Here is a 14322-nt window from a genome sequence, read left to right on the forward strand (position 1 = left end):
AATGTTTTCTCAGTGCTTCCCATTAAAGGGCTGGCACAGAGGCTCAGCCACACACTCTCCTTCCTTCTGAGTGGGACTCCGGACAAGCCTCTCAGTAAGTAAATGACCTTCTCTGACCATGGTGCTTTGCTTCCACACCTCACCTCGCAGTTCTCATGTTTCTCTCATTCCTGTTTGTCTCTTGGGAGGCCAGAGGACAGGCACTAGGGTCACACAGATGGGTTTGAATCCTAGCTGCACGACACAGGACCCTCTCTGGCTCTCTTAGCTCTTGTTGTAAAAGAACAGGAAAGCTGGAGAGGGCTTCGGAGGTCTCTTCTGCCCAGAAACAGCCTGGGGACCAGCAAAACTGACCGGTGAACTTTGTTGTCTACGTACAGGACAACTGCGGACCAGCTGGTCTCTTGCAATCCTGTACTTCCGTACCCCCGGAGAGATAGGGATCAGAGATGCTGCATGTTGGCCAAACCTGAATGAAATGTCCAAACTGGTGATGAATGTAGTCAGTCGTGTGCTAGGGTCTGAAACAGACCGGGGTGGGGGCGGGGGAGCAGCTGGCGTCAGCTTGTTTCTGGTTTTGGGACGGGTCACGCAGCCTAGTTTTGGTCACAGGACCAGAGGGGTCTCTAAGACTCCTCCTCAGATGAGATTATGGTTTCTCTAAGAGCTATCTAGGTGGTTCATTACCTAAAATGAAGAATGTCCTGTGCAACAGAGAAAAATCCCTAGGTACTGATCCTGGAGTCTGAGTCCCTCTCTCGTGTAGACCTGTTTTTAATTTTTTTTTTTCAGTATTTATTTTTTGGGAGAGCACAGGTGAGGGAGGGACGGAGTGAGGGAGACAGAGGATCTAAAGCAAACTGCGCTGACAGGCTGACAGCGGCCAGCCCGACATGGGGCTCGAACTGAGCAACCGCAAGATCATGACCTGAGTAGAGGTCAGACGCTTAACCGACCGAACCACCCAGGAGCCTCATGAATTTTAATTTTTGTATCTTATCTTTCACTGTTGTTAAAGCCTTATGTAACTATACTGTGTAGAGTCTTGTGAGTTTTTTCAGTTAGCCAACCCTGGGTGATGGCTGGAGACAGGGCACTGTGATTGGCATACTGGAAACCCGTGGTTCCTCTTTTAAATTTAAATGATGGCTAAGACTTTGGGAGAAAAAAAAAAAAAAACAAACAAACAATGAAAAGTGGGAGAATGAGAAAAGAATGAAAAGAGTTCAAGCCACAGAGGCCAGGCTGGCTGCTGAGGCATCAGTGGCTTGATTTCAAGTAGGAGAACTATTGATGGGAGGAAAAGCAGAGCAGGGAGGGACCGGTGGTAGATCCTGAACCAGAGCAAAGAGCTAAGCTATTAACACAAACTCAGAGAGGAAGTCCTCCCAGAAAACCATTTCTTGGCTGGTTTGGGCTGCTTTGGCAAAAATGAAAGTAAGAGCCTCAGGCAGCCGAGTCCACCAAGGTTTGATCTGTTCGTTCTGGGAAGGGATGTGATGGCAAAGGAGAGTTGGGGAGATATTTCTTTTGGTCATAATGTGACTCTCATCTGCTAGCCACCAAAGGGAATGTACAGGGCAAAAGAGAATTGAAACAAAGGGGCGATTCCATTGAAACCTCAGTAACCTTCTGGTCTGATAGACCTTCCTGGATAACCTCCGCGGAGACAGATTTCCTGCACTAATGACAAAGGAGCTCTTCCTTGCACTGGATCCTGCCAAATGAAGGGCATGCTTGCTCTTAATCAAGATCCTCAGCTGCAGCTTTTGCAGAAATGTGGGTAGATTGGCAAGTTCTTGATCAGCTGAACCGGGTAAAGGCGGGAGTGGGTGGGAAGTGCATAAACCCACCTTGCAGAGCTGAACCACCCAACTTCATGTTGGGTTTAACAGAAGATTAACAGAAGATTAACAGAAAATTAACAGGGATTAACAGAAGACTCCTGAGGCTCCCAGAGTGTGGAGAATGCAAGCAGGCATGTTGCGGCTTGTTATATGATGGTGCTATGGGAGCCCCTGCTTTATGCCTTTGACCTAAGTGGTGACTTACCTGCAGCTGCTCAGGTGGAAGTTCATCAACCTGTTTTTCTTTCCTTTTCAGAAAATGGCGGCCCAGGAGGCGGCCCAGGAGGATAGGATTTCCGAGTTTGATTTTGCTTTGCTCCCGGAGCTGTCTGCTTTTCTAGGCATAGATGCAGTTCAGTTCGCCAAAGAAATGGAAGAAGGATTTCAGAAGGAACGAGAAAAAATGCAGAAAGGCTTTAACTCACACATGCGCAGTGAAGCAAAAAGGTTGAAGAGTTTTGTGACCTATGAGCACTACAGCTCATGGACGCCACAGGAGATGGCAGCAGCCGGGTTTTATTTCACTGGTGTAAAATCTGGGATTCAGTGCTTCTGCTGCAGCTTAATCCTCTTTGGTGCCCACATCCACAGACTCCCCATAGAACTTCACAAGAAGTTTCGTCCACGTTGTGAGTTCCTTTTGGGCAAAGATGTTGGTAACGTTGGCAAGTATGATATAAGAGTCAAGAATCCAGAGAACATGCTGAGAGGCGACAAAGCAAGGTACCAGGAAGACAGGGCCAGACTCGAATCCTTCCAGAACTGGCCATTTTACGTGCAAGCGGTATCCGTGAGGGACCTCTCAGCTGCTGGCTTTGTCTTTACAGGTAATTTTTTTTTTTAATGTTTATTTATTTTTGAGACAGAGAGAGACAGAGCTGAACGGGGGAGGGTCAGAGAGAGAGGGAGACACAGAATCTGAAGCAGGCTCCAGGCTCCAAACTGTCAGCACAGAGCCTGACGCGGGGTTTAAACCCATGGACGGTGAGATCATGACCTGAGCCGAAGTCAGATGCTTAACGGACTGAGCCACCCAGGCGCCCCTTTCCTTAATTCTTTTAATGGCTGCAGTATTGGGAGGGGGGGAGTTGTTTGCTTTAATTTTAAGGCTAACTTTAATGTATAGGGAGAATTACACTCTAGAAAACTGCACTATGTTTGAAATCTCCTGGCCATGCCATAAATGTTAGGACAAGTGTGAATGACAATTTTGAAAGCAGCAGTCATTTACTGAGTATGTGTTTGATGCTAAGTTCAAATTCAGCCTTAATTCTAATCCAACAACTTGCCCCTTCCCCATGTCTCACAGTTGAGTTTATTAGGCTCAAAGAGTTTAAGAAATGTGCTTAAGTCTCCACGGAAACTTCATGGCAGAACTACAAGTTACAGCTTCTAATGGTACCTTACTTTATGAGTGCTGGTGTTTCTTGGCTTCCTGACTCCTTCCCTGAGAGCTCAAAGAGCAAAACACCAGCCCTTGGAAGGAATTGGGGCGGGTGCATAAGCAGCTGACCATTCTGTATGTGAAGTAGGGCTGTGGCTGAGGGGTAGGGTACCCTAACTGCTCCCTTAGGGGAGCAGGGCTGTGTGTGGGGTAGAGATTCAGCCTGCAGGGGGTGTGAACAGACAGACATGCTGCAGTGCCTTTTGCTCATGCACCAAGCAGTCAGCTCCTGGAAACTCGTCTTCTGCACTACTCCATGGAGCCATTGCTGGGCGATCTAAATGTGTCCTTCACATGTAGGTAAACGGGACACTGTGCAGTGTTTTTCCTGTGGTGGATGTTTAGGAAACTGGGAAGAGGGAGACGATCCTTGGAAGGAACATGCCAAGTGGTTCCCCAAGTAAGTAGATAAATATATTTTTCCTGTAATTATCTTTGTTTTTGTTGTTGTTGTTGTTGTTGTTGTTGTAAGGCAAAAGACAAGTCATCTGGAGTAGCGTCTTCAGTCTTGATCGTTTCCTATCCGATATTGGAACATTTCAGAATTTATTCAAGAAAGGCTTGATTACTTTGTGGAAAATGTGAATTGTATCATTTAAAATCATTTTGGGGCACCTGGATGGCTCAGTCGGTTGAGCGGCCATCTCTTGGTTTCAGCTCAGGTCATGATCCTTGGGTTGTGTGTTGGGGAGCCCCGCATTGGGCTCCACACTGAGCTTGGAGCCTGCTTAAGATTCTCTCTCTGTCTCTGTCTCTCTCTCTCTGCCCCTCTCCCCTGCTTGTACTCTCTCTCTCATTAAATAAAAAATAAAATAAAATCACTTCTTTTTTTAATGTTTATTCTTCGAGAGAGAGCACATGCATGGTCATGCATGTGAGCAGGGGAGGGGTAGAGAGAGGAAGAGAGAAATCCCAAAAATTCTGTGCTGACAGCCCAGAGCCTGTCATGGCGTTCAAAGTCACCAACCCTCAGATCATGACCTGAGCCGAAACCAAGAGTTGGACACTTAAGTAAGCCTCCCCAAGCGCTCCATTATAAAACCACTTCTTAAAGGTTGTTTTATTAGAATCCTATCTGTTTGGCAAAGTAGTTCCAGATCTGCCTTAATTAATAAAGAATAATTTGCATGGGGATGATGTAAAATAGTGTATAAAGGAAGTTGGAAAGTAACACCATGTTTAAAATCTTACTACACATGTTTACCTGTACTGCTGAATATATACCTCGTGTAAATGTTTTATTTCAAAAACTGAAAAGTTTTGATTACAACGTTTAGTTCTCTGCTTAGAAAATGAAGTATGTTTCAATTATCTTTAATGCTATATTGAGTAGTATTTTCTACATGACTTTACATCTCCCAAATACGGATTTATTGCTTAAACCTTTTTTTAACTTTGATGTTGAAAATTTTTAACGTTTATTTATTTTTGAGAGAGAGGTAGATAGCGAGCAGGGGAGGGGCAGAGAGAGAGGGAGACAGAATCCCAAGCAGGCTCCCTGCCATCAGCACACAGCCCGATGTGGGGCTTGAACCCATGAACCATGAGATCATGACCCGAGCCCAAACCAAGAATTGGATGCTTAACCAACTGAGCCACCCAGGAGCCCCTGATGTTGAAAATTTTAAACAAAAGTAGAACAGTTGGGGCATCTGGGTGGCTCAGTTGGTTAAGTGCTGGATTCTTTTTTTTTTTTTTTTTAATGTTTATTTTTACTTTTGAGAGACAGATGTTTACTATTGTTTACCAATTACAGATGTGAATTTCTTCAAAGTAAGAAATCCTCAGAGGAAATTGCACAGTATATCCAAAGCTACAAGGGATTTGTTGGTGTCACGGTAATTTATAACAGCAAATATTTTCTCAAGTTGGCTTTTGGTTACCTGATACTTTGTGAATTAGAAGGGGGGGTGGCATTCTTTTTTTGTCATGGGCTCCATTTGTTTCTTCTTCCCTTCTTTCATTTCTCCTACCTCTCTTCTGGTCGACTGCAGAAAACCACATTGTCTTGCTGAACTACAACCAGTCTTACCCTCTTTGACTGGAGTCACCCCAGCCCCACCCTGCTTCCACTTCCGATGGCTGCCCCCACCTGAATGCCTGCATAAGATATTCACACCTGGTACCCCCAGCCCAGCTGGCCTCAGAGCTGCTGCCTCCCAGCTGGTTACTTTATACTCTATTAGTAAGGATTCCCTAGTGTCCGGTCACTTCCTGAATTGGCTTAAACAAGAAAAGAGTGGATTGGCTAAGAGGACTCAGAAGGTGAGAACCCTGAAAAGAAGATGGCCTGAAAGGGAGGAGGAGTGTTTGCTCAGAAAGAAATCTGGGTGCAGTTTCAGGATTGGTTGCTTAACACCTAACCACCTCACTGAATCCGTTTTCCTCCATATAGCTTATACTGCCTCATTAGTCAAAGTACATCTGTGCAATGTTAATATAACTCTGATTTTGAACTGGATCTTTGGAAAACATGACCCTGAGAAGGCTCCCTGTTGGCTATAGATAAACACTCACAGGTGTTTTTTTTGTTTTTGTTTTTTGCACTGCATTAAGAAATTCCAACATCAATAGAGATGGAAATTAGGAATGATCCCACAAACCTGCCGCAACCCAATGAAACTATGGGGGGCGGGGGAAGGAGAGTTCTTACCACTTGTGATTCATAGATTACTGTATTGTCTAAGTCAAATAGTTGATAACTTGAATTTTAATTTTCTTCAGGGAGAACACTTTGTGAATTCCTGGGTCAAGAGAGAGTTACCTATGGTGTCAGGTAAAGACTCAGGCATATCCCAAAGGCTTTGCTTATTTCTTCCTTTGCTTTTTTTTTTTTTTTGTCATCTTTTTTTTTTTTTTCCATTCTCTTCCTCACATTATGGTGTCATAATCATTTTTTTTAATGTTTATTTTTGAGAGAGAGAGGGAGACACAGAATCAGAAGCAGGCTCCAGGCTGTGAGCTGTCAGCACAGAGCCCAACGTGGGGCTCATACCCACAGACCACGAGATCATGACCTGATCCCAAGTCAGAAGCTTAACCAGCTGAGCCACCCAGGGGCCCCTATGGTGTCATAATAATTAAAAAAAAACAAAAACAAAAACAAAAAACTATTTTCATAAGAGATTTCTAGTCTTCGGGAGTGACTTAGTTTTTTGTTTTTGTTTTTGTTTTTAATGTTTATTTTTGAGTGAGTGAGACAGAGAGTGCAGGCAGGGGAGGGGCAGAGAGAGGGATACACAGAACCGGAAGCAGGCTCCACTCTGGGCTGTCAGCACAGAGCCCGACGCGGGGCTTGAACTCAGGAGCTGTGAGATCATGACCTGAGCTGAAGTCAGACACTTAACCTACTGAGCCACACAGGTGCCCCTGGAATGACTTTGGTTTTTTTGTTTTTTTGTTTTTTTGGCATAAATGAGCATACGACAGAGTTGGGTCTTCGACACTTTCTTTAGAACAATGTCCTAAATTTTCTGGATAAAACACTTCTGAATATGTTCTTAAATGGATCAGTGTTAAGAAATTAGGTGTGAGATAATAGAAAATACATAAATTCCCCCAGTTCCTGGCACCTAGCGCCTAAAACCTTTAAGAATCCCTAAGTGATCAGGGGCACTTTGGCTCAGTCGGTTAAGTGTCCTACTTCTGCTCGGATCAGGTTCTCTGTGAGTTTGAGCCCCGCATCTGGGCTCTGTGCTGACAGCTTGGAGCCTGGATTCTGTGTCTCCTTCTCTTCTTACCCCTCCCCTGCTCATGCTCTGTCTGTCTCTGTCTCTCAAAAATAAACATAAAAAAAAAAAAGAATTTCTAAGTGATCAGAGCACTGAGAGGATCTTTTGTTCTAATGAGGTGGGTGGCTCTTGGATGCTGTGGGTGGGATCCTGGATGGGGGCTGCTCATTAGGAAGGCCAAACCACATTTAGAAGCTTGGAATTTTCAGTCCTTCCTCCCATTCTTCAGAGAGAGAGAGAGAGAGAGAGAGAGAGAGAGGGAGGGAGGGAGGGAGGAGGGGCTGAAAGTGGAGGTAATGATCAATCAGGCCTACATGAGGAAGCCTCCTTAAATAGCCCAGTAGTATAGTGTTCAGAGAGCTTCCCGGTGAGAGAATACACCCACAGCCAACTCCCCGCGGGACAGAAGCTTCTGTACAGAAGCTTCCCACACACACATACACACTGGGTCTATGTATGTCTTCATCTGGTTGTCCATGTGTATCCTTTATCATCCCCTTAAAGAAAGTGGTAAGTGTTTCCCTGAGTTCTGTGAGCCACTCTAGCAAATAAAGTGGTGTGGGAGCAGTCTTGTGTGGCTGAGCCCTTAACCTGTGGGATCTGACATATCTCTGGTAGAGTTAGATTTGGGTAAATTGTAGGACACCCAGCTGGTGTCAGAGAATTGCTTCAGGGGGCGGGCATAGGACCCTCACACATCTGGTGTCAGAAGGGTTGTGAGTGCGATAGTTGTGTGAGAGCATTGGACACATAGGAAAAGATGGGTTTTTCCAAAATACTAAGTAATATTCAGATTAAAAACGAAGTTAATGGCAGGATCCTGTGTTCAAAGGTAGAACACCAAGGCAAGCTTTCATGTTAAACACGCAGAACCAAGTTAACATAGGTTAGTTTTCTTTTTTTTTTTTAATTTTTCAAAAATGTTTTTATTTATTTTTGAGATACAGAGAGTATGAGTGGAGGAGGGGCAGAAAGAGGGAGACACAATCTGAAGCAGGCTCCAGGCTCTGAGCTGTCAGCACAGAGCCTGATGCGGGGCTGGAACTCACGGACTGTGAGATCATGACCCGAGCCGAAGTCAGACGCTTAACCAACTGAACCACCCTGGCGCCCCCATAGGTTAGTTTTCAAGTCCTCACAGGGTACGGAAAGAAGACAGGAACGCAACCCCAGGCCCAGCCCAAGGTGGGAAGTCCAGTGGAGACTACCTCACAGAGTGGATAGCCCAAAGGGTATCCTGCCTGCTCTTAAGGGAGATAACAAGGAAAACTTGATATTCTCGAATCTTGACACTAAGCTGGGGAGAAGGGGAATCTCCTCTAGCACTGTCTTGTTTTATTTTGATGGTAGTTGATGAGGGAGCCTGGGGCGAGCTGAGGGCAAAACACAGGCTGGCACATACACCCCCCGACCCCCAGGTGGGTGATATGTGATATTCCTCAGACACTCCTGTGTTTAAAGAACACCAAGGCAAGCTTTCATCTTAAACATGCAGAACCAAATTAACATAGGTTAGTTATGTTCGAGGACAGACGAAAGGGGTATGAGTGCTTGCCATGGTGATGTGGGAAACTAAGGCAAATGAAAAATTGAGTTCCCTTACTGCCTACAGCCCACTGACAAGTCCTTGAAACCGGCAGACTGACCTCCTCGGAGCTCAGCTGTCTGATGATGACACTTTGCTGGGGGCAAAAGGGAATCTTAGTCTAACATTATCCCAATCTCGAGGATCCTGTAAGTCTACTTCCTTTACCTCAACTGCCCCAAGATGTATGCTGGCAATCATCCTCCAAGCTTATGGCCCCCTGATATGCATCTGCAGGGTCTCATGACTGAGGTTTTATTAGATATTAATAACTGGCATTTCCCTAGCAACAGCTAGCCCCTCAAGGTCCTGGAAACCTTGCTTTCAAAATACCTTAGAGATTTAGTCTATCCCTGACCCCCTCCTAACATGAGGGTATATAATGAGTTACCCCTCACGACCCCATGAAGCTCTTCCTGCCCATGGGTCCTGTCCCCGTATTTTAATGAGATCACCTTTTTGCACCAAACATGCCTTCAAGAATCCTGTTTTGGCCATCGGTTCTGGACCATCCCGCCATCACCCCAAAACTTCATCAGTAGATGATGAAGAGATCCTTTTGAAATGTTTTATTATAGAAAAATTTGAACTTACGCAGAAATGAGACAGTAGTATTTAGCCACCACATATCTACCAGTGCTTCAGCGCTTCGACATGTGGTCAGTCTTGCTTCATCGTAACTATTCCATCTTTTCCAACCCCTCCTCCAATTGCATTGAAGCAAAACACAATGCATCCATATTCCATCTCTAGATACAAAGGGGTAATTTGAACACTGATAGTTGGAATCTCAAAGCTTGCTGATCTCCCCATATGCCTTTTTTTCAAGCGTATTGCAATGACAGCATCTTTGCTAATGAAGGACTACGACTGGAATCTTTTAAGAGCTGGCCCCATGCATTCCCTGCAGGAGTTTCAGCTCTGGTCAGAGCAGGTCTTCTCTATACAGGTGAGTTGCTAGTTTCCGCCAAGCTCTGGTCTTGCTCTTTCTTATGTCCACTTAAACTCCATTTATACCTTATGGTCCTGGACTTGTGTTTATGTAGACTCAACAGTCTCTGCGTTTCTTTTTTAAATGTTTATTATTATGAGAGAGAGAGAGAGAGAGAGCGCTCACAGGAGAGGGTCAGAGAGAGAGAGGGAGAGAGAGAATCCCAAGCAGGCTCTACACTGTTAGTGCAGAGCCCAACGTGGGGCTTGAACCGTGAACCATGAGATCATGACCTGAGCGGAAACCAAGAGTTGGATGCTTAAGTGACTGAGCCGCCCAGGTGCTCCTACAATGTCTTTTACTTTCTACACCTTATTCTCCAACCCTCACCCCCTACCAACCTTGGCTTCCCTGGAAACTGTCACATGACCTTTGTACTTCCCTTCTGCTTCTATCTCTGTAACCTGAACTTAGTAGTCACGTGGCCATACCTACCTATAAGAGGAGCTAGGACGTTGTTTCTTTTTCCTGGATGACTAGCAAAAAGGGGGATTTCTGTTACCATGGAAGAAAGAGAGATACTGGGAGTGTGGATAGCAGCCTTTGCCATACTCTATTTGGAAGAGAACATCAGGAAATTCTTGTGTTTTAGGTAAGTTTTTTTTTTTTAATTAAAGTTGATTTTTTTAGTCATCTCTACACCCAACATGGGGCTCAAACTCACCACCCCACAACCATGAGTCACATATTCTTCCGACTGAGCCACCTAGGCTCTCCCAGGAAGTTCTTCTTTATGATTTCCGACCATGTAGCATCTGCTGTCAGTTGGTAATGTTCTCTGTTTAGTTGTTGGTCCTCAGGCAGCTCCACTCTGTAATCCAGAGTGGGTTCGTTCTCCTCAGCAAAATATCCGTATGAGTACAGCAAGATGATCAGAGAAAAGATAGTGTGCCCTTCCTAGGTATCTTGCTGGCTGCTGCCTTTTTTTTTTTTTTAAGTGACCTCTAGGCCCAATGTGGGGCTTGAACTCACAACATGAGGTGCAGGCTCTACCAACTGAGCCAGCCAGGTGCCCCTTGCTGTCTTTCTTTAGACCAAATACACACATGGAGTGATGATAGCAGAGGTCCATGCAGATCTCGTGCTGAGTGGTCAAGTAGGTATCAGAAATATCACAGGGCATTGTGGGGTACGGGAATGCTATGGTCACTTTAGCAGACCTATTCCATTGGTACAAAAAAAATTTTTTTAAGATTGCACATTAAAAAAAAAAAAAGTATTGAGAAAGTGGGAGACACAGAATCTGAAGCAGACTCCAGTGTCTGAGCTGTCGGCACTGAGCCTGACGTGGGGCTCGAACTCGTGAACAGTGAGATCATGACCTGAGTGGAACAGACGCTCAATCAACTGAGCCACCCAGGTGCCTAGTACAGAAAAATCTTAATGCCTCACAATTTTAAGCATTTGAAAAGACATCATTCCCCCACCGCCCCCACCCAGCCCCGCTTTCTCCATACTCTATTCTTTCTCTTGCCAGTGTCCTCAAAGATCCTCTGCCCAGTGTCCTCACCCTCTTCCTTTTCAAACCTCCAGCTCTCCCCACAAATCTGAGTCCTCTGACCCTTGTAGGATTTTGCAATCTCTAAGACCTTGTATTTTTGTCCAGATACAAAGGGAGGTTTTCTTCTGCCCTAGCTTTGCGGTGCCTACAACGGTCCAAGAGTAGAAGGAAGATGATGGATGCTCCATTTCTATTTCAATCATTTGGTGGGTCCTAATACTAATTTCCCTTCAGAGAAATAATTTCATAAGGAGACTTGATGTTGCTTGTAGTGAAATAAACCAGGGAATCATGTAGTAAGAGGCACTTGATTCTTCATGAATTTACTTATATATGGGCTGCTACATTTCCTCAGAGATTTTTCCCCTTGAGCTCCAAATACATTCTTTCTGTCCTATTCCTTAAACAAATACTTATTGAGTGTTTAATAAGAAGTGCTAGGTATTTTTCTAGGTCAGTGAGATTCATGAGTGAGCGAAACGGACAAAAATCTCTTGCTTCGAGGAGCTATAATTCCACATTCTGATTTGCAAATCTCTCTCTCCATTAATGGAGGATGGGACAGGGAAAGGGTGTTTATCAAAGTGCCTGGTACCTTAGGAGCGTTTGGTTCGTTAGTTGATTACTCTGTTGTCCAAGAGAAGAATCCTACATAGAATATCACCTTGCTGGTGACCCAAACTGTGACTCTGTCGCAAAATCCGATTGGAAATACGAAGAACGTTTTGGTCATAAAGGCTTCGTGATTGTTATCTGTGACAGTTGACAAATGCACATACAAGTGGATGGAATTTCCTTACTTTTAGGCACGAAGGACATCGTCCAGTGTTTCTTCTGTGGAGGATGTATGGAGAACTGGAAGGAAGGTGATGACCCATTAGAAGATCATGCCAAATATTTTCCCAAGTGAGTGGAATGAATGTTTAGTGTCTGTGAATTTGGATGCACGTTTAATAATTCTCCCCGTCCCCCAGTTTTATTTTCTAAGTCTTCACCCACCTCGTGGATTCATGTTATGTAGCATGAGTGTTTATTTCTTTCATCCTCTTGCTCTCGTGGCATCCTTCACATGTAGAATTCCTTGTTACATGTGTAGTTCTGGTTAGAGCAATAATTTTTACATTACATGTTTTTATTATCATGACTATATAAATGCTATGCAGAGCTAAACCTTGTAGTAAATTAACACTTACTTTTCTTCCCTGTACAACTTTTAATTTTTGTAGGAAGTGATAACTTTGTTTGGCTTAATTTTTGTTGTTTTCAGGTGAGATTCATACATTAGCCATTTTATTTAAAAATTTTTTTCTAATGTTTATTTTTGAGAGTGAGAGAGAGACAGCGCAAGCAGGGAAGGGACAGAGAGAGAGGGAGACACAGAATCTGAACCAGGCTCCAGGCTCTGAGCTGTCAGCACAGAGCCTGACATGGGGCTCAAACTTGTGAACTGTGAGATCATAAACTGAGCCAAAGTCAGATGCTCAACCAATTGAACCACCCAGGCACCCCCCACCTTTTAAAATATTTATTAAAGAAGGTATAGCCATTTGCTTAGTTTTTTATATATAGTTAGTTCATCTTCAAATTCTCCCAAACGTTTAAACCTCCAATCCTTCATTTGGACCTACAAGATACCCCAGCATTTTCATTTTCTTGAAAGGGTCTGTTCTGATGTCTTCTGACCTGATCCAGTATGAACTACTTGTCCTGTAGGCACCTGGGATCCCGGGATCTTCCCTCACATTCATCCTAGGTATTCCCATTTCTTCCCTCCTGTGTTGTAGCTCCCGCTTGCTGGATCTAATGCCATCCTCTTGGTTCATTTACTAGTGCAGAAGATTATGCATATATTTATACTCCAAACCCCACACTTGTGTTTGGGTAGTTTAGCTAGTTTTAGTACTCTAGGTTGGAAGTCCTTCTCATTCTGAATCTTAGAGGCATTGCTACATTTCCTAATAGCTTCCTGTGTTGCTGTTGAAAAGTTCCATGCCTTTCTAATTCTTAATCCTGTGAGTGCAAACTACTCTACCCCTCTCTGGAAGCTTTTAGAATTTTCTGTTTGTTTCCAGTGTTCTAAAATTTCATGAAGAAATGAGGAAATGCCCATTTCTTTAATATTTCTTTTCTGTGAATTTTTAGAAAAAATTTATTTTAGAGAAAGAGAGTGTGAGAGGGAGGGAGGGAAGGAGAGAGAGAGAGACAGAGACAGAGAGAGAGAGAGAGAGAGAGAGAGAGAGAGAGAAAGAGAGATTGAGAGGATTAATTCCAAGCAGGCTGCACGCTTAGCACAGAGCCTGATGCAGGGCTCAATCCCACAATCCTTGGATCATGACCTGAGCTGAAACCACAAGTTGGACACTCAACCCACTGAGCCGCCCAAGCACCTGCAAGAAGAAATAGGTTCTTTTCACTTGGTAATTAGTAAGAGTTTTCCCAGAAATACGTATTAATACATACAGATCTTCAAATACTTCCATCTAATTCTAAGATTCTAAAGAGGATACTGCTTCGAACAGGTTTTGACAGGAGTAGTTGTTTAGTTGTCCTTTATTATTTGGATTTAGTATCTAGTAAACTGTTGGGAACAGTAAGGACATTTTTTTTTTATTAAAAAAATTTTTTTTAACGTTTATTCATTTTTGAGACACAGAGAGAGACAGAGCATGAATGGGGGAAGGTCAGAGAGAGAGAGAGGGAGACACAGAATCTGAAGCGGGCTCCAGGCTCTGAGCTGTCAGCACAGAGCCCGATGCGGGCTGTGAGATGACCTGTGAGATCATGACCTGAGCCCAAGTGGGACCCGTAACCAACTGAGCCACCCAGATGCTCCTATCTACCTTTTTTGAAAAAAAACAAAAACAAAAAAACAAAAGCAAACTAGGATGCCTGCGCTAGAGTACCTAAAATATTTACGTATGATTTAAAGGACTGTAATAAACCGATGAACCCATCAGTAAAGTTATGAAATGGAACATTACTAATTCTTTAGAAGGTCCCCGTGTGCCCACCCTCCCCAATTCTGATTATATCCTCATCCTTCCAATCCAGAATTAAACATGATCCTGAATTTTGGGTTAATTGTTCCTTTGCTTCTCTTTAGGGTTTTATCAACTAAGTGTATATCCTTAAACATATTTAACCGCCTGTTCTTCAAGTTCAAATACATGTAAACATACTGTGTGGTTGCTGTGTGATTGTTTTGTTTCATATGGTTTTTGAG

The 14322-nt window shown here is 43.9% G+C and overlaps 1 protein-coding gene across 5 annotated transcripts in view; it reads left to right on the forward strand.

Moving 5' to 3' along the window:
• Nucleotides 1–14322, forward strand: part of LOC102972559 (NLR family apoptosis inhibitory protein) — a 37192-nt gene continuing 22870 nt past the window's right edge. For 4 of the 5 annotated variants that reach the window (XM_042987921.1, XM_042987908.1, XM_042987915.1 and 1 more), the window contains exons 1-7: nt 1–94; nt 2104–2674; nt 3592–3691; nt 5048–5129; nt 6016–6067; nt 9437–9556; nt 11906–12005. In XM_042987921.1, coding sequence (XP_042843855.1) covers nt 2107–2674; nt 3592–3691; nt 5048–5129; nt 6016–6067; nt 9437–9556; nt 11906–12005 — 1022 coding nt within the window. In that variant the 5' untranslated portion in view covers nt 1–94; nt 2104–2106. The remainder of the gene's footprint in view (nt 95–2103; nt 2675–3591; nt 3692–5047; nt 5130–6015; nt 6068–9436; nt 9557–11905; nt 12006–14322) is intronic. The other variant, XM_042987937.1, reaches the window with a different exon arrangement.

The sequence above is a fragment of the Panthera tigris genome, chromosome A1 (genome assembly GCF_018350195.1).
Source record: "Panthera tigris isolate Pti1 chromosome A1, P.tigris_Pti1_mat1.1, whole genome shotgun sequence".
Taxonomy (NCBI): domain Eukaryota; kingdom Metazoa; phylum Chordata; class Mammalia; order Carnivora; family Felidae; genus Panthera; species Panthera tigris.